The 20953-nt window shown below is 37.0% G+C and overlaps 1 protein-coding gene across 8 annotated transcripts in view; it reads right to left on the bottom strand.

The window, feature by feature from the left end:
* APC (APC regulator of WNT signaling pathway) overlaps nt 1-20953 on the bottom strand; it is a 124430-nt gene that overhangs the window by 19600 nt on the left and 83877 nt on the right. For 2 of the 8 annotated variants that reach the window (XM_015238883.3, XM_015238882.3), the window contains exons 8-12: nt 17609-17713; nt 6179-6277; nt 3440-3818; nt 1601-1696; nt 224-277 (exon numbers count right to left, since the gene is read on the bottom strand). In XM_015238883.3, the coding sequence (XP_015094369.1) occupies nt 224-277; nt 1601-1696; nt 3440-3818; nt 6179-6277; nt 17609-17713 (733 nt within the window). The remainder of the gene's footprint in view (nt 1-223; nt 278-1600; nt 1697-3439; nt 3819-6178; nt 6278-17608; nt 17714-20953) is intronic. The other 6 variants (XM_031673169.2, XM_072958200.1, XM_031673168.2 and 3 more) reach the window with 3 other exon arrangements.

The following is a 20953-nucleotide window of genomic DNA, read 5'->3' as shown; positions in this document are numbered from 1 at the left end:
AAGTAACAGTCCCAGGAACTTCTCTTTACCTAACCGGACTTCTTTCCTCCTTATCCCCCACTGTCAGATCACTTGTGCTGTCTTACTCTATCTCCCCACAATCCACACACCTTGATCCTTCTTTTTGCTCCAGTGCAAATGCAGAGGCTAGGAGTGAGAAGGTCATCCCTTGTGGCTACATCCCCAGCAGTCACACCCCCAGAGGCCCCGTCCTGCTCCTCACCTGAAAGCCCCTGCCCTAGCTCCTGTGATGAAATGCCCCGGGGAGCCTTCCTACCTGAAGAAGGAAGAGGAACAAATACTGAGTCTAGGTTTTACTTTGAAATTCAGATGGTTAATGTGTCAGTCCTAGTCTACAGTTCATTGGAACACAGGACATTTATTAAAAAAACAAAAACCAAAACAAAACCAAAAACCTTTGCTGGAGCTTAACATTTGATTAGTTTTCCTGTTTATTCATTATTTCCCCCATTATTACTAATGTTAAAAAAACAAACAAACAAACACCCTAACATAAAAATTTCACCAGTGCTGACTGTATTGAGGTGGGCAGAACTCACAAGATCATACTCAGTTCCACAGGAGGCTGGGAGGGATGGGGGAAGGAAAGAGAATCAAGCTGCCGACCGCTAGGGCCTGGGGGAAGAAAAGCATGGCTGGAGGGCAGGCCTGAAATCACAAAGCACAGAGCCTCCCAAAGTGAGGACTCTGAAGGAGACAACACTCAATTTTGCCGTTCAGGTTCTCTGTGTTTAAGAGTCTCATGACTTTGTCACTTTTAAGATAAATGATGAATCACAATGATGAGGTGGTAGGAATACAAAGCTGGAATGTAATGTACACAAACAGCACAAAAAGCAAGGGCACAGCTACACTAAGATGGGAACTCAGTGCATGGTTCTTGCTTGTGGCATGACTGGAGAGATCCAGTTCACATGAGATGGCTCAGCATAATGCAACTTATAAAGACCACACGTGCAAAATGAACCTAGAAATCAAAGAAAAACCATTACATGAAAAATGGGGTGCACAAACGCAGGTTATAATAGGTTCAGAGTGTGTGATAACATATACCTAAAAGAGTAATCTTTGCAAAATTAATGGAATGTTTCTAACATAAATTAGAGTGTAATGCTGTTCTATATTAACCAGTTTCAGAGATAACCACGCTGCTTATCATGAAAAGCCAGTAAAGTACTGATAACCATGAGGATAAATGAGAATCTTAGTAATAATTTCTTCTGGTATCCATCAGAAGTGACTGAGTTCAAGAATAGTCATGCAGCTCCACGTCTCAAAACAATTCAAATTACCTTCCCCATCAACTGTCAGCCAAGGTCTACTTTGACAAGAGGGGCAAGAGTGGCCCATTTAGTATTTTTTCTAATCTTTGGCTAAGATATTAAAAATCCAAGTAAGGTTATAACAGGGTAGCAATTTCTGTCACTTAGGACGTTTTCTCCTCTGGACACCAGAATATGGTCATTTGGTACAAGAAGGAAGCAGGTGGGACTAGAAGTTAGTAGCCTTGTATCCTAATACCACAAGGATGAAAAATCTTCAGTATTCTTCCACGGCATTAAGAAATATTTTGTCTTACCAAGTTCATTCATTGCATGTCTATGTTCTTCATCAAATGAAAGTTTCATTAGAACACACACAGCAGGACAGATCTGATGTTCAACAGGAGCTGGCACTGAAAAATAAAATTGACATAAACCGTAGCGCTTTGTTTCCTCTAAAGCAGCGAGGTTTGTTATACTTAAAAAATACTTAGGGCTCACTAATATATCCCCAATGCATAGCAGTTTAGTGAATCAACAAAAATTTGCTGAATAGATGAATACCATAAACATGGAAAGGAAAATATAGGTAAAGAGTTTTTCTTGCTTCCATAAAAATGTTTAGCTCTCATCAGCCTTTGACTAGGTCTGTTAGAATAAGTCCTATGCAAGTTTATGCTATAACTCAAATAATAACTTAAAATTATGTTGACTCTATGAAAGAACAAAAACATTTTGGTATAAAACTTTCTATTTATAATCTTCATTTAAACTATTGTCATGACTATGGCTTAAAGGCACATGATTGTATACAAATGTAGTAGAGAAACCTAGTATAAACCTAGTAGAGAAAGTATCTAGTATCTACACAGATACTAGATAGTAAACAAAAATTTAAAGAAAAGATGTCCAGGAAAATGTACCTCCACATTTAATACTATGCACAAAGTTTCAAAACTGTTACTTGAAACAAAAATTTTAAAAGTAAGTCTGTTTTTCAGAAGTAATAATATTTATTCTGTTTAACTTTTCTGAGAACAGGTATTAAGAGCACAAAATGCAAGTCATTATGTAGTTGTGGGTACCAAAGAAAACAATCCAGAAACACAGTGTTTTCCCAGTAAAGTACCATGTTAGTTCTCCTCATCCCTAGGACAAATAGATACAAAGGACTACATCTGCTGTTCTCTTATTCTCGAAAAGTTTTAAACTTTGATTAAATTCGTCTTTATACCTAACCTAAAACAAATCTGCTACATTTTTATGGATCATGTTCTCATCATCACTCCTCCTCCTGCTTCCCAAAATCAAGGTGCTGACAACAGTCCTTTGTCATGTGTGTGTGTGCATGTGTGTGTTATCAGGTGAAAGGAAGGTCTTACCTTATATACTTACTGCTTTTGGTTCTTGCTACAGGAATGAAGTAAGTTAGGTCCCCAAGGGTCCCAACTCCCATGTTCCCTGCTCCTGAGGCCAAGGGTTTCTCCCTGAGCAAAGAGCTGGGTGGCTGATCACCCCCAGCAACTGGGGCCCCATCGCCTGAAGCAGGGTGGTGCAGGAGGAAGAGCACCGGGCTGAGAGTCAGAAGATCTGGCCACTGATCATGGCTCCACCACCTACTAGCTGTGAGGCCACAGGCAAGTCTTTTAGCCTCTCTGAGCCTCAGTTTCTTCATCTGTAAAATGGAGATGATAATACCTTCCCTTCCTACTTCACAAGGCTGTTGTGAGGATCAAATAACAGATATAACACAGCTCTGTAACCACTGAGTAGAGTGATATGCAAATATCAAAGATTATGACTTGACACTAATAGCTGAAGGAACTTATGTAAAGTTACTTTCTTGAGCTTAATCTATAAAATGAAAGAGATGGACAACATAAGTGCTCAAGTTCTTTGTGGATCTTCTATGCTATGACTATATAAGTCTGTCTTGATTTTCTGCTCTTTTTTGGTTGCATTGTAGTACACGTAACATTTTCCTTTGCTAATTTTTTCTAGGGAAATACAGAAATTAAGCTTTAAACTATGTTAGCAGTGTAGATGGGTAATATGAATTTCCCACTCCTATTCATAAAGACACCATCCTAACTAAAAAAGTTTTCATTTCAGAAACTTTTACATTTGCTTTGTAACATGCACTATAGGGAACATACTTGGATTTTTGTCCTGGTCCATGCCTTGTTCATGGGCTTCCTGCCACTCCCAACAGGTTTCACAGTAAGCTCGTATCTGTTCCAAAAGATGAAGGACTCGGATTTCACGCCTGCCTCTCTTGTCATCAGGCTGTGAGTGAATGATGTTGTGGAGTGCTGCACTGGCCCTGGCCCGAGCCTCTTTACTGCCCCGGGAATTTCCCAACAACACAGAGTCTTTGTCATTGCCATGTAAAAGCTGGATGAGGAGAGGAAGACATCCAGACTGTCGCATGGATATACAGCTGTCTTGGGAGCTAGACATAGCTAGCAAAGTTCGCGACATATCATCCTTATCATGAGTACCAAGCATTGACAACAATGAATACACCATTTCCACCTGTGGGCCAAATGAGTTTAGAAACAAAATTATGACTTTAATATCCAAAAGTCAACACCAATGAAGTGATGAATGGGATATTTATTGTAATTCATTAAAAAAACAAAAACAAAATCAAAACCCCTCTCCAGGATGAAGTAATGAGCGTTATTTCAAAATCCATATAATCATCACAAATTTGTTTATGAGTAAATATTAGTAGCGGTAGTATACAGTGTTGAAAGAGAAAGTAGGCTCTTGCATACTTAAATTGTTGTTTGTCTGGATCAGCTGGTGATAATTCATTGATTATGAACAACAATCAACTTTTTTTCCCTCTCTCAAAACACACACACACACAGATAGAAATGTGGTTTATCTAAATTCTTTACATATTAAAATTTTAATTTTTTAAAATCTACAACCATGATCAGTAAATAGGAAACATTTTTAACAATTATTATTTACTAAGTACTAGTTCCAGCAATCACTAAACCTCACCAGATTACAATTATAATATCGTTAAAATTATGATTTCTCCCTTATACAAGTAAAAATCTGTTATAAAATGAAAAATGCCCTGATCATATAGGGGTACAAAGTGAGGATTCTTATTCAACTTTCTCTTTAAAGCAGCTGGTAAACATCAATTACTCTCTGACAATGAGTTCTAAGACTTTACTTAGGAGCTAGAGCTATTGCGTAAAAATAGAGGCTTATCATATAAAACGTGTATCATGTCTTTCAATTAGTGGTTCTTAATCAGGGGCTGTTTTGACCACCCTGAGGCACATTCGGCAACATCTTAGAGACATTTTTGGTGGTCACAACTTGGGAGGAAAAGCGACAAGCATCCAGTGGGTAAAGACCAGGTGAATATCTGCTGCTAAATATCCTACAGTGCAATAAGGAATTATCCAGCCAGTAATGCTGAGGTTGAGAAACTCTACTCTAAAAGTGTAAACACACACTACTCTTAGATATGAAAGCTTTGGGAAGGCAGTTCAGAACTGAGGACAAACAGGCTTTCAAATTCTGGCGCCACCATTTACAAGTGAGCTGCGTGACATGACCAAGTTATTGGAGTTCTCTGAGGCCCAGTTACCTCAGTTGCAAAATGGAGAAATTTACCTAATAGTGTTTACTTTGTGAAGATTAAATGAAATAATACATGTATAGGACGGTAATTGGCATTCAAAAATCTAGTAAGGTCTTAATATTACCATCATAAATCACTTGAAAAGGAAATGGTACTCTAGTTGCCAGTGTTCATGCAACAGTGCTGCTGAGCATCAGATTTTCATTATAGTAAAAGCTACTTGTTGATGTTGGACAGATCTGGGGTTGAATTCCAATTTAATTACACAACAGCTGTCTGAACCTCTTTTTTTTGCTCCAGTATTCTCATTTTGAAAAGAAGGACAAGAATATTCCAAAGGATTTTTGACAAGATCATAGAGAATAAACATACAATTTCTAGCACAGTTACTGGCATACTAGTGGTCCCAAGCAGCAGATATTATGAGTTATTAAAAGGATTAAGTCTCATATTAACAATACCACTGACACTCTAAAATTCAGTTCTTAAATCAATATTAGTTATTTCAGTAGTGCTTTTCCTAAGAGCCATTATATTATTAAAGTAAATGAAGAATATGTACAATATGGTGTAAAAACAACTAATGGAATTATTTAGATTGAACTGAAAATATATTGTTGAGTAATACTAGAATTTCATCTTTGTTCATACAATATTAAAGCCTCTGGCTTTAAAACAATAATAAAAGTAACTATTTTCTTTTCAAACATTCTATTCTCAAGTCCTAAAATATTTACTAACATCTAAGAGACCCTAAGAAAGCTCATTTATCAGCAGTGGATAACATTCAATGTCAATAATTTTCCATCCACTTAAATTAGTATTTATTAAACCCTCATTATGTGCAGGCTCTGAGCTAGATGCTATAAAGGATAAATAAAAAACAGTCCCTGTGCTCCAACTGTAGTGATTCAAAGGAGGTAGCCAGACTGCATGGGGAGGAGAGAGGACCCTGGGAGTCATAAAATGTTTTGTAGAGAAATAAAGCCTAAGAAGAGTTCTGAAGGCTGGCTAGGGTTCTGACAGTCATTCTGCGGTGGGGCAGGAGTGGAGGTGTTTGCCACTGCAGGCAAGGCCCAGAGGCAGAAAGTCACCGGGAGTGATTGGGAAGCAGCTGGGCTGGAGCTTAAGATTACTTGCAGAGAAGTGGGTGTCATTTCTTTCAGAGACTGTGGTGATAGAAACAGAATTCTCCTCTAGCTGAATTTAAAAGATGAATGACACAGGTTTTAATAAAGTATTAAGAGTACTAGTACTAGTGACAAGGCTTATACTCTGTTACCTTGGTTCCCAGATGACTTGTCAGTCTTCGAGGAGCAGAGTGCGTGCTACTAGAACTCAAAACACTGGCTGTTTCGTAATCTATTCGTGCAGTTGAACCCTAGAAATTAAGCAAATGATAGACAGTATAATTTAGATTATAGATAAATATAGCCAACTTCATATTAAAGTATGCCAAATGAATGTCTTTAGGTAAACAGCTAAATATACCGTTAAAAGTGTGAACGTTGTAACTGCTCAAAATGAATATTTTTACCTATATACGTAAGTAGACTTCAGAGAAAAAGAAGGAAAAAAAAGACTATTGCAAAAGACAGTTAAAGTACAATACAGAAGTAACCAAACACTGAAGAAATCCTAGAGTAATATTCCTTCACAAATCAAAAGGCATGAAACCACATTCAGTTTAATATAAACTGATTAACAGAACATTCTACTGAGTGATGAAATGCTCTAAATTACCACAAAACTGTGAATTTGGTACAGTCCAAGTTCTCCAGGAGCTCAGAGTACAGAGAAGACTGCATGAAATGTCTACTGGAGAAAGACATGAAAACATAATTGCACTGAGAAAGCTGAGGCAGCATAAGCACCATAATACTGATGGAAAACAGGAAGAAACAATTAATGCCTATAAACTACTTAAAATAATATTTAAAGGCCTTGGATTTTGGGAGGAGACAGATGGAAGTCTGTGTAAAGCAATGAATATGGAGAGTGTGCTAGAAGAGAACACGGAACAGTCTGACATAAATTGAAGCACTATTTTTTTTAATCTATCTCTTAAGGTAAAAGAAATAAAAGCAAAAATAAACAAATGGAACCTAAAAAGCTTTTGCACAGCAAAAGACACCACAGACAAAATGAAAAGACAACCTCTAAAATGGGAGAAAATATTTGCAAATGATGTGACTGACAAAGGGTTAATATCCAAAATATGTAAACAAGCTCGTACAACTCAAGATCAAAAAAATAAACAACCCAATCAAAAAATGGACAGAAGAGCTGAACAGACATTTCTCCAAAAAAGACATACAGATGGCCAACAGGAACATGAAAAAATGCTCAACATCACTCATTATTACAGAAACACAAATCAAAACGTTATCACCTCACATCTGTCAGAATGGTGATTCATTCTGTCAAAGACAACAAATATCGTTTTTAAGAGAAAATTAAATTTGTAAATGTAATTGTAGAAAAAAACTGTAAATGTAAAATTCATTCAACTTTATTTAAACTGTATTTAAAATGGGTACATTTTATTGTATGTTACTCTTTCCACAATAAAACTGATTTTAAGAAGTCACACCTCGAGAGGTCTTTTTGATATCTCCCCATATAGAAGCATATGAGTACCCACTTACACACACCCACATAGGGAAATCTAGGGTGAGAGTAAGAATCTTGGTACAGAACCCCAGTGTGGCTCCCCTTTCTAGTCTCTTCTCCTTATGTGGTTCTGGATGCTTCATGCTGATTAGTCCTCTAGGGATTCTTCTCAGTTTGGAGGAGCAGGAACCTCCTCAGGGCAGAGGGAAGGTTGGCAGAGAAAGACTCATCCTGCATCCCTTTCCACAACCACCAGCTACTGCGTGCTTCTATGGTGGTGTTCCAATTCACATGCAACCAAGTAACAACATTTATTGAGCTCCTGCTACTTTCTGGGTGCAGTTCTAGTCACTAGGAATGTAACTGAATATGACATTTCCACCCTCACTGCACACAGAGTCTAGACAGGTTGCTCAACATGTAAGTACACAGCAGTAAGTGCTTTGACAGAGGCCATGTGAACACAGAGGAATGGCATATACTCAATGAGTACAGGGTAAAGTGCTATATGATTTTGGACTTGAACTACTAGTTAATAAAAGGAGGGGGGTTAGCCACAGGGCAGCCCAGACCAGGAAGAAGCATAAGCAAAAGTTAGAAAGAACACAGTGTGTGTGTGAAAGACAGATAGATAGATTGACTGACTGACTGATCTGGAGACAAAGAGCTTATTCTGATTGCAATAAAGAGGAGGGATTTGAAGGACCAAGACTCAAGGTAAAGAGAATAGTCAGGAGACTTAAGGAAATTTAAGCAACAGACCTTTCTTGGTCAACAGTAGAAGGGGAATGACTCCTTATCCTGAAGGAAAAATACTATCTTCGAGGATACCTACATATTTTTACTGTTCCTGGTAGTTAGGATCTAAGACAAACCCTAAGGATTCTTGTCTCCTAGTATTCATGCCCTTATGTAATCCCCCTGCCTTTGAGTACAAGCTAGATTTAGTGAATGGCTTCTAGTGAACAGACTGCTGCAAAGGTGATGCAAAGTCACTTCCAAGACAAGGTTACAAGGACTGCGGCTTCCATCTTGGGTACTCTCTTTTGTTCTCTCTGAGGGAAGCCAGATACTATGTTGTGAACTGCCCTTTGCAGAGGCCCTAGTGGCAAGGAACTGATATCTCTGGCCAACAGACTGAGGACATGAGGCCTGTCAACAGCCATATGAGTGAGCTTAGAAGCAGACCTTCCCCTAGTCAATTCCTGAGATGACCGTGGCTCCGGCCAACTAGACTGCGGCCTGTGAGTCCTGAACCAGAGGTGCTCAGCTAAGCTGCATCAAGATTCCTGATCTACAGAAACAACAATAAATGTTGGTTGTTTTAAGCTGCTAAATTTGTTAAGCAGCAACAGATAACTAACACACTGCTTGAAACAAAAAAAGAAGCAAGGGGTTAAATCTTGAAACAAAGGAAAACCTATGTCCACAATAAAATGTGTTTCTGACATTCATTTCAGTGTAGATACCAAATTGTCTTTAAGCTTAGCTTTGGGACACTCCCCACCTTGCTCTCCCAATCTACCTAGCTAGAAATCCAGATGCATTTATTATAAGGAGATTTCAAGAGCATATTCCCATACTCACTCTACCTATAAGCCTAGAACTTGAGCCTTGAGAATCTTTCCTGGGTGCTTTTATTATGGCCAGGTCTGCAGTGACATCTTTCAGAGGTAGCAGACAAATGGTAACCTGCAAGAAATGTAATTTCCTAAGAAGTGTTTCCCACCCAACTCATGACTAAATTCTGAAGAAATCTGAGTGTGATTAACTCACAAACTCAAGACCTATTAAAACAGTCATACTGCACATACATTAAATCGGCCTTGCTCACTGTCCAAACATAAAAGTATTCTCCATATTGTTCCTAACTCTTAGTCCAAAAATGTTATGTGTGAGACCCTATCTCCTATTTTCTTTCCTATCCAAACTTCCTTTGGAAATTCCAGCTCCACACTCCATACATCCTCAACTTTTCACGTACTGCTCCTTTCACTCCTGAAACCTAGCTCTCATAGGAAGCCAGTCCCTGCTGCAGCCCTCTCTCCTACACCCTGCGACCTAGGAGTGAAGAGGAAGCACAATCCTATGTTCTCCTCACGCTTCAGCACCACATTCCTCCACTTTCCTGTAATAACCCCAAACCTCCTTGTGTTATAATCACCTTTCCCTTTGCCCAGTGCTATCACCTATTAACCACCCACTCACCGTCCTCAATCATTAAGTAACTCTGGCACAACGGTCACTGACTTCCTTCTACTTTAATTACTGCCACCATTCTGGGTAACTTATGTCCCATTCAAAGCCTTGGCCTCTCAGTTCTCTGGTATCCTCAATGACATTTTCCTCCTCTACTCCATCTTAGCCACTGCCATCTATGGCTGTATCCTGGCCATTTCCATTACCCCAAAATGTGCCAACTCTGAATAATGTGCTTGTTATAACTCTGATAACCTATTCTTCTGGAAATCTCCTTTAACCATCCCCAAGAAAGCTTCTTTGAAATGACTGGAATACCCAGTGCATGAATCTCTTGATGGACCACAAAGTATCTCCAGCTTAGATATACTGTGGTCCATCACTTCCATAATTCTCTTGTTAGTTTTTCAGTACCTCTGCCCATGGTTATTCCATCCTATCTGTCTGGAAACACGGAGAATGCAGATAAATCCAACTGATTTCCCTACATGCTAATATGGACTGCTGAGCAGTATTTGAGAAATCTGAGCATGCGAGAATGTCACATAGTTCTCCGGGATGCTGCCCATATAACATTTATGGTCGCCAGTACACCGGGGCCCTTAGTACCCCACCTGCAATCCTTGTATTTCCATAGTCGCTCTCCTTAATTTTCTCACAGTGGCTATTTTAGATATATCTCCTTTTGTATAAAAACGTGGCCCTTCTTCTTCCTTTGCCACAAATAATTTTACATTCTAATTTACATATAAATAGAAGCCATCGGACAGAACTGCCTCAAACTTCTTGCTACCAAGCTGACAAAGCCACCTGCCTCCATATCCATCTCCACCTTCTCCTGCTGCTGCTTCTGAGACACACTCTCCATCTAAGGCCCATCTACTAGGTGTGCTCTAGATCCCTGCCCTCCCTATTTCTCTTTATTCTTTTGGATCTTCAAGCTTTCTTCCTACTGGCTCCTTCCCATTATCATTCAAACATGCTTGTCTCTTCTACCTTAAAAAAAAAAACCCCAAAAAACCAACAACAATAAATAATCTCTCAATTTTCTCTCAAAACTGTACTCTGTGTCAGTTATTGGCCTTTTCTCTCTTGGGCAGTTTACACTCAGACTTTCTGGAGTTAGTTCAAATTGCTCTCTTCTACTTTTCATTCACTCTAGTACGACAAGGTAGAGAAGAAAGCAAGCCAATGAAACTGCTCTTGCCAAGATCGGCACCTGACTTCTTTATCTGGTGAAACCTCTCAAAAGATTTTTCAGTCCTTATTGTCAAAGGTGGACACTGTTAACTATTTCCTCTATTTTGGAACAATACTGTTCTCTGGCTTTGGGATTTTAACCTGGGTTTCCATCTTCTCGTTCTATAATCACAGGGGATGTAAAACTCTCCCATACCTTTAACTTTACATTTTTCACCCTTCCGTTCAATTCCAAACCTATTCTCTAATAGCCTATCTGACATTTCTACTTCATTCCAGCTTAACATTTTTAAACCTAACATTTCTGAAACTAGATTATTTTCCCTTACAAACTTGCTCCTTATCTAGTGTTAGCGCTGAAATGCATGGCCATCCCTCTAGCTGCCTAAGACAAAAATCTGGAAGTCATTCTTGATTTCTCCTTCCTCCTCAACCCTCTCATCTGACATTAAAACTTTACGGATTACATTTCCTAAATCTTCCCAGATACTCAGGTATCTGCTGACTAACTGACTCAAGTCAGTTCTTCCCTAACTCCCAAGCCACCATCATCTTTTACCTACATTACTATACTTAATTTACCCATTTTAAAGGTGTTAGAATAAATGAAATGGTAACTTCCTCTAGGACCAAAATCCACACTTTCCACACCATAACACACTTTGTGGAAAGTGCTCATCCATCTTAATTCTAGAGTATAAGCTTCTTGACGACAAGTTAGCATCTATCTAGCTCACCACCACATCTTAGGGTTGAGAACAGTCTTTGCATAATGCAGATGCTTAGTAAACAGACACTGAACAGTGATGAAAGAGTTTTACAATATCTTTCAGGTGAAAGGGGTGAGGAAAAAAGTTAATAGAGTGAAAAATGGGTTGGGGAGTAGGGAGGTGGGGATAAGACGAATGGCTGGAGGGGACCCCTTCAAGTAAGCACAATTCCTTTCCACTATATATTAGAATCAAGTATCTTTTTATTTTGATTCTCCTTATTCACCCTTAAATATCCACTGCTATTACAGGCACTCAAATGTTCGCTGAGGGCCCTCAAAGGACTATGTCTGAGCATTAAAATTAGCAGCGTTGGGACAGAGTCAATTTCAGTTACACTTGCTGGGTCAGAGCCCCTCTTCTATCCTCTCCTGCTCACTTTAGAAAGTGACACAGAAGGGTTCACTGCAAAGGTAGCAGCAGTGTCCGACTCACTGTGAAACCTCTCGTAAAAGGGGGAGACGCAAGCACTGCCCCTGTCCTGCCTTTTTTTTTCATACAAACTGTCCCTGGCAGTAATCAAATAGTATAGATAAGGAGAAGTTTCTCTTTAAAGAAATATTACAGTTAATTTTGTAACCTTTAACAAATTAATGGAGCTAGGCAGTAAGTATCAATGGCTGTTAATATCACAAAAAAACAGACAACCAGACATTATATGCTTCCTGATGGAAGAACACAATGCCACCTAGGAAAAAGTCTTGTCAAAAAAAAAAAGGGGTTTAACCCAAATTTGATCACATCTCTAGACTGAAAAGACAGTGTATAAGCAATACAGAAGATAGAGGAAGGAACATGTCAAACTTCACAATGGAGGTATTATCAGCAAAATTCAGACAGACTATGGAAAACTCTAGAAGATAAACAACTTTGGTTCTTCAACAAACAACAAAAAACTAAAAGATAAAGAGAAAATCTATAGATTAAAAGAGACTTCAAAGACATATTAACCAATCTCAGTGCATGAACCTCATCTCACCCCTGAGTCAAATAAATTGAAAAATTTTGACATTTATAAAACATTTGCAAAACTGACTGGATATCTAATGCTATTAAGAAATTACTGTTAGTTTCTTTAGGAGTGTAATAATGACACTATAGCTATGTATTTTTAAAAAGTGTTCTTTGTTCTTCTTCCTCAGGATTGCTTTGGCAATTCTGGGTTTTTGTGATTCCATATAAATTTTAATATCATTTGCTATAGTTCTGTGTAAAATGTCATGGGCATTTTGACAAAGATTGCATTAAATCTGTAGATTGCTCTGGGACTTCAGAAAATACCACAAAGCTAAAGTAATCAAAACAGTATGGTATTTACTAAAAAAAAAAAGACATATATATCAATGGAACAGAATAGAGAGCCCAGAAATAAACCCACATGCCTATGGTCAATTAATCTATGACAAAGGAGGCAAGAATATACAATGGAGAAAGACAGTCTCTTCAGCAAGTGGTGTTGGGAAAGTTGGACAGCTATATGTAAATCAGTGAAGTTAGAACACTCCCTCACATCATATACAAAAATAAACTCAAACTGGTTTAAAGGCCTAAATATAAGACATAACACCATAAAACTCCTAGAAGAAAACACAGGCAAAACATTCTCAGACATAGCATGGCAGTATTTTCTTAGACCTGTCTCCCAAGACAAAAGAAATAAAGGCAAAAATAAACAAATGGTATCTAATTAAATTTAAAAGCTTTTGCACAGCAAAGGAAACCATCAACAAAATGAAAAGACAACATATAGAATGGGAGAAAATATCTGTAAATGATGCAACTGACAAACGGTTAATATCCAAAATATACAAACAGCTTATACAACTCAATTTAAAAAAAAAACCCAATCAAAAAATAGGCAGAAGACCTAAACAGACATTTTTCCAAATAGAACATACAAATGGCCAACAGGCACTTGAAAAGATACTCAACAGCACTAATTATTAGAGAAATGCAAAGTGAAACCACAATTAAGTGTCACCTTACACCAGTGAGAAAGGCTATCATCCAAAAGTCTCTAACAATAAATGCTGGAGAGGGTATGGAGAAAACGGAACCCTCCTACACTGTTGGTAGGAACGTAATCTGGTACAGCCTGAATGGAAAACAATATGGAGGTTCCTTAAAAAACTAAAAATAGAGCTACCACATGATCCAGCAATCTTACTCTTGGGCATACTTCCTAAAAAGACAAAAACTCTAATTTGAAAAGATACATGCACCTCAATGTTCACAGCAGCTCTATTTACAATAGCCAAGACATGGAAATGACCCAAGTGTCCATCAAGAGACAACTGATTTAAGAAGATGTTGTATACATATACAATGAAATGTTACTTGGCGACAAAAAAAGAATGAAATATTATCATTTGCAGCAAAATGGATGGACCTAGAGAATATCATACTAAATGAAGCCAGAGAAAAACAAGTATTATGATATCACTTATATGTGGAATCTAAATAGTAATAAAAATAAATGTATATATAAAACAGAAGCAGACTCACAGACACAGAAAACAATCTCATGGTTACCAAACTCATGGTGGGGAATATATTAGGAGTATGGAATTAACAGACAAAGACACAAACAACTATACACAAAATGGATAAGCAACAAGAATTTACTGTATAGCACAGGGAGTAACTATGTTCAGTACCTTGTAATAACCTATAATGGAAAAATAATTTTAAGAAATGTAACTGAATCACTTTGCTGTATACCAGAAACTAACACAATATTGTAAATCAATTATATTTCGATAAAAAAAAGAGTTCTTAGACGTAGAAAACAAACATGTTTATCAAAGGTGGTGGGGGGATAAATTAGGAGTCTAGGATTAACAGATAAATATCATTATAAATAAAACAGATAAACAATAAGGATTTACTATATAGTACAGAGAACTATACTCAGTATCTTGCAATAACCTATTATGGAAAGTTATTGGAAAAAAAAATATATATATAACTGAATCACTTTGCTGTACACCTGAAACTAACACAATATTGTAAGTCAACAATACTTCAATTTTAAAAAGTGCTCCTACCTTTTGGAAATAAACAGTAAAATATTTATGCAAGAAATGGTGATGATGACTGGAATCTTCAAAAATAAAATAGGAGGGCAAAGTGGGTAGGGTACACGTGGATTACTGTATTATTCTGTCTGTCTTGGTACATATTTGAAATTTTCCATAATAAAAGGTTTAAAAACACATATTGGCAGCAGAAAAGGTTTTCTTACTGTATCATCTCTTTCCCATTCTTGGTTGAATTTTATGACTACTTACTGATTATATCACTAGCGATCTGATTCTAAACATTAACTAGAAAATCTGAGAATCAATTCATATCTGAATTACACACATAGCTATATACTAAGTAAACAGGGATCTGACTGTATAATTTACCTCTAGCTTTCTCTTTTCATTTAACTTCCAGGGGAGATTAATGACGGATAAAGAAATCCTATTTCTAGAAGGGATATTAGTCTTTTCTTCCAACTTAACATATATTTATTGTTGTTATCTACTATTTATCAGGTACTGTGGGGATATGACATTGGGTAAAAGTGAAAAGAATCTCTGCCCTTGTGGAGCTTACAGTCCAGTGGGGAAAACAGAAATAATCACACAAATAAATGTGAAGCGGCAAATGTGGTAGTCTTCAGAGGAGAAGAACATGCTAGGACAGCCTGTAATAGTGGGATGTGAACAGCTCAAGCCTCTTGAGAAAGTCACACTTAAGCTCAGACACACATGAACTGAGTGCACTGGATGAGAAGAGCACTATATGCAACAGGCACAGAGTGTGCTCAGGCTACAGAAAGAAGCAGCGCAGTGAAGGTGAGATCCTGAAAGGTCAGTGTGGCTCAAGTGGTGAGAGCAAAGTGTGACATAAAGCTGACAAGTTAGGTAGGAACCCGATTGTACAGGTCATAATAAAAGGTTACCTTTTTCTAAAACCAGGGAAAGTCAACAAAGGATTTAACAAAGAGGGTGATTTACTCTTGTTAAGATCATTCTGGCAGAGTGGACGTGGGCAGGAAACCAGGCTATGTACAAAGAACTTCCACACAGTGGTAGAGACAAGGACATCAGGATAGGAGCTTTGGTGGATCATGCTACTGTGGTCCTGAGACAGTCAAAGAGATTATTTTCATTTTTAATTAGTCTCAATGGTTTTTGTCTCTGGAGCAAATAATAAAATAAAACAAATGAACAAACTCCAAGAGGCTGTCATGTGTATAGATCCTGCTAGGACACATTAAAGGAATTTTGGTATAACTGAATTACAGTCATACAGATATATATCACTCATCTACATTATGATCTAGGAGTACCTGTAGCTTCATTAATGTGATCTTGCTTTTGTCTTATAATTTTGCTATGATTTTTTACGGCTTACTGCAGTTTTACATTGTTATATGAAACCTACTGATCTTTTATTTTATGGTTTCCTACCCACTTCAGGATTGTAAAAATTCTACCCACATTTTCTTCTAATCTTTTAGTATCTTTAATAGTTTTCATTTTCAACATTAAATCTAATCTACTTAGAATTAATTCTGATGTAAGAAATGTGCTAGGGATTAACCTTTTAAAAAATCAATATCCAATATTACTGGATACATGAGGCTTTAAAGTACATAATAATTGGAATACGACCCAAAGCACTAATAGTGGGTCTAACTGTAAGTAAATAAATTTTTTTCTGTTAAGAATATGGAACTTTTCTCCTTTCTACATATGTGTAGGAGCACACAATCTTTCCAAATCCCTAAACAACAAAGAAATAACCCAAATGTGCTATTTAAATATAATTTCTTCTGCCCTAATTTACCATCTATACAGTTTTCTCCAGTACAATGCTAACTAGTAACAGTAAAATAAAGTATTCTCTTGTTTTAACTCAGGAAACTGAATTCAAATACTTAAGTATGAGACATTTTCTTTTCTTTTTCTTTTTTTTTTAATTGAAGTGCAGGCAGTTACAATGTGTCAATTTCTGGTGTACAGCACAATGTCCCAGTCATGCATAAGTATGAGACATTTTAAGTTTTAAATTCTGATGTACTAACAAAAGCATGTTCTTTTTAAATAAACAGTATGATCAAAAGTAGCAGGCACTAAAGGAATATTTTATATCAACAGTTAGAAAATTTCCTTAAAATCAACTTAGTGAAATTCTATTTTAAAAAATCATTCATTTACAATGTAAAAATAGCCATAGAAAAAAATGTGGAGAATACAGAACATTCCAATGAAAAATACTGTCATATTAGGATGCATTCCAAGAAAAGCCTAACAGAAAATTGATGGCAGCATAACAAGATAATAAGTTCTACATTTAAAAAAAGTCAAATTGACTTCCATCATTTTGCTAAAAGTGATAATAATAAGTATGACTAGGCTATGTTTCTACTTTTTATGAGTATCAGAATCATCTTTTCCAAAGACAGGATTTGCATTTCTAGATTTATATAATCTTGAAGTATAACAGAAAATAAAACTATAACTAAGTCCTTATGATCACTTTTAAAAACATAAAAATGTCTGTACGAAAATGCCAGAGAAAGAGCAAACCTATTCAATGTAAGCAATAATAACTAGGTCAAATCACATATAACCAAAATGCAGCTTAGTATTTATTTTTCAAAAAAACTCTACTCACATTAATCATTTTAGACTAAAACAGAGACACACAATTTACAGCTATAAAATATACTTAGAAATTTTGAAAGCATTATTGTTGTGTATAATAAAGAAAAATGACATAGCACATTGGTACAGAATCCTTCTAGATATCCTTTTGGGACTAAGGAAACAGACAAGATTTGCAGATCATTCTGAAAATCGTCTTACTGAACATTCCTTTTTAAATACGCAAATATTTAATCAGGAAAAACCCCGATGAAATAATTTATTTACCTGCCCGCTACCCGAAGTTGCCATGTTGATTTCTGCCACTCCTTGACCTTCATTCTGTCGCTCAGCTTCATGTGAGCCAGCTTCATGCTTGCTCTGAGATGACCTCTGTTAATATGGAGTTAACATCATTATATACAAAAATGGTGTATGCTTTCTTAGCCCTCAGCTTTTCTTCTTTCTTGTTTTAAAGCTCTGAATACATCAACTATACAGGTTTACAAAAGGACAGAACTGCACTTTATACTTCATAACCTCCAGCAGGGTTGGCAGTCGACTATTTCGGTAAAAGGAAAGTGAAGTGTGTCCCTTGAGCATTAGAGCTGCACAAGACAAAGGATTTTCTGAGACTCACAGAAACACCATCTTCCACCAGCTGTGCTCACATCACTATCAGGGATACAACCCAACTAGAACAAATAACTGTCTTTTCTGCAAGGTCACATGGTTCTGGTATTTAATGGAGCTGCAAATATGACAGTTAAACTACTACCTAAGCTTACAAACACCTTCTGTGTAAGTGTATTTATACATAGAATATATATATATATATATATACATATATATATATACACACACACATATACATATCTCCTGCTAAGAACACCATCTGAAACCAACAGATAAGCTCTTAGATTCTGATACGAATAAGACCAAAACCCTCTTCTAATGTAACCACCATCTGCTATGTAAAATGAAAGTGACAGATTAGATCCAGTAAAAGCCGTTATTTCAAGATAGATTATACCCAGTACAAAGCAGTCACTCTGAAAAAATCAGTGCAGAATCAAAGAAATGAAATAATTTTCCATTATCTTTTATAGAAACAATTACAAATGTGCTTGCTCTAGGAAAATGACACTCAAAAATAAAAACTACACTTTAAAAAATTTGACATCATAGTGGAAAACTATATTACAGAATGGCTTCTACAGAATTTCTGTAAACCTCAGGCTTTCTAGACCACTTAAAATGTGACTTAAAATTAATTTACATGCAATATTTCCATCAATAAATGAGTATAAGTTCTATACAGGCAAAAGAGAGGTAGTTCCAAAAATCCAGAAATAGAAGGAAAAATGACCATCGGAAAAATCCCTCTGTAAAAGTCAACAAAATCAACAAAAGCAGAGAAGACAAAGTCAATCTAGAGACAAAATGAGTCAAAGACCACTGAAACTACAAAGATCTGACACTAACATAACTGAAGATGTCAATATAAAAGTAATTACTGAGCATCTGCAACGGTAGTCACTTGCACTAGGTGCCGGGGAATCAAATGCTGGCACAACCACACTTGCTCAATACACTCTTCAAGATTCAGCCTAGTGAGGGAAACTATCAAATAATGAGAGAGATAATAAAGCTTAAACTTTAACAAATACTCTGAAAAAAACGTACAGGGTCCTATTAGGATACGTGTAACAGGGACGTCATACAGTGTAGGAGTTTGGGGAAGAGCTCCCTTAGGAAGTGCTGTTTCAAGTGAGATATAAAATACAAACAGGAGTTCTAGAAAGTGGTATAGGGGTAGAGGATGAAGATTTTATGTAAACAGATGGACATACACAACTGGGGGTGGGAGGAAGCGTGGTTTGTTCTAGGACATCAAAGAATCATAGTGTGAATAGTAGAACAAAAAATGGTTGAAAAAAAAATCTTACTGATTATGTTGAATTATAGTGTCATTCTCAGAAGGCACTCTTGCCTCCACATAAGTAATACTAGTATATTAAGGGGAAAAAGTTGCATGCATTTTTATTTATTTATTTTTAACACCTTTATTTTGGTATGATTCCTGTAAACTACACATATTTCAGATGTACAATTTGATGAATTTTGATATATGTATATTTGGATGTTTTAAAGTCAAACTTTAAGTGGTTTAAGTAGGTAGGAAACAGAAAAGACCAGTTTGGAGACTACATGTTAAAAGTGTGAGATGATGGTACTTTACAACCAGGGGAAGCAGTGATGGAGATAAAAGAAGTGGAGACAGGTAAATCTGAAGGACTGTCTGACAGGCTGGATGTGGTGAGTGGACGTAGGGATCTTGCGTCAAGAATTACTCCTTTGCTCACACAATTGAATAATGATGCTGTCGTCACAGAGACAGGTAATAGTAAAATAGAATGAGGGTTTTTTGGAGGAGGTGGGGTTATAAGGAGGACTTATGAGGAGATCATTAATTATGCTTTGGATATGTTGGATTTAAAATGCCTTTGAGACATCTTAAGCAGAGATGCAGAGTGGGTACATAAATTTAGGAGTCTGGAATCCAGGGCCAGAAAATGAATTTGAGATCCAATAGTATATAGATGGTAAGTGAAGCCCTAAGCATAAATAAGGTGACCTCAGGGAGGGAGAGAAAGACAAAAAAGAGAAATATGTCTGAGGAGTGCTGACAAACCAGAGAAGTGCTGTCATAGATGTCAAGAGAGGAATATTTCAAGCAACAGTTAAATGTTCAACACTGTGGAAAATACCAAGATGAAGACTGAAAATGTCAATTTAATTAATATGCAAGTCATCGATGATCCATTTCAGTGAAACTAGGAGAACAGAGACTAGACTGGCAAGGGTTAAGAATAAATGGTGGGGAGGAAATACAGACTTGGCATCTAGAAACACCACTGGAGTGAAGATTAGGAAAAGACAATGAAGAAAGGAAGGGGACAGATTAAGACAGCTGCAGGAAGAGATGGAAATGAGGAAGGTTCATTTCATACTTTTAAGGGTAAGACGTAAGCATGTTTAAATGCCAATGGAAAGATGTCACAAAACAGGAAGAAGATAAATAAGTGAGAGAAAAGAGGTAAGAGTACAAAGTCCCTGAGAAGGCAGGAGAGGAAAATCCAAAGCACAAGAAGGAATGCAGAATGGTTCCTGGTAGGAAGGAGAGTCCCAATGATAGCTACTGTTTTCTCTGTAAAGGAGGAGGTATCATTATTAGGAGGAGGAATAACAGAAGGTTGAAACAGTCATTTCTAGGAGAGAGAGAATGTGAGATCCAAAGAAACACAGTAGGCCTGCAGGACTGCCAGGACCAACTGACGATGTGATGATGATGAATATGATGAAGTTTAAAAAAAACCCTAATGTTTGCTATGCACTGATCACTTGGTATCTATTGATTTATTTAATCCTTACATCAACTCTATGAAGTAGGTACCATTAAAAAAAAATTCCTGGTTTTTTTGGGGGAAGGGTAGTTACATTCATTCATTCATTTACTTATTTTAATGGAGGTCCTGGGGATTGAACCCAGGACCTGTGCATGCTAAGCATGGCCTCTACCACTGAGCTATATCCCTCCCCCCAGTAGGTACCATTATTGTCTCCATTTTA

The sequence above is a fragment of the Vicugna pacos genome, chromosome 3 (genome assembly GCF_048564905.1).
Source record: "Vicugna pacos chromosome 3, VicPac4, whole genome shotgun sequence".
NCBI lineage: Eukaryota > Metazoa > Chordata > Mammalia > Artiodactyla > Camelidae > Vicugna > Vicugna pacos.
Note: the sequence above shows the minus strand (reverse complement) of the source record. Positions and strands in the feature narration are given on the sequence as shown.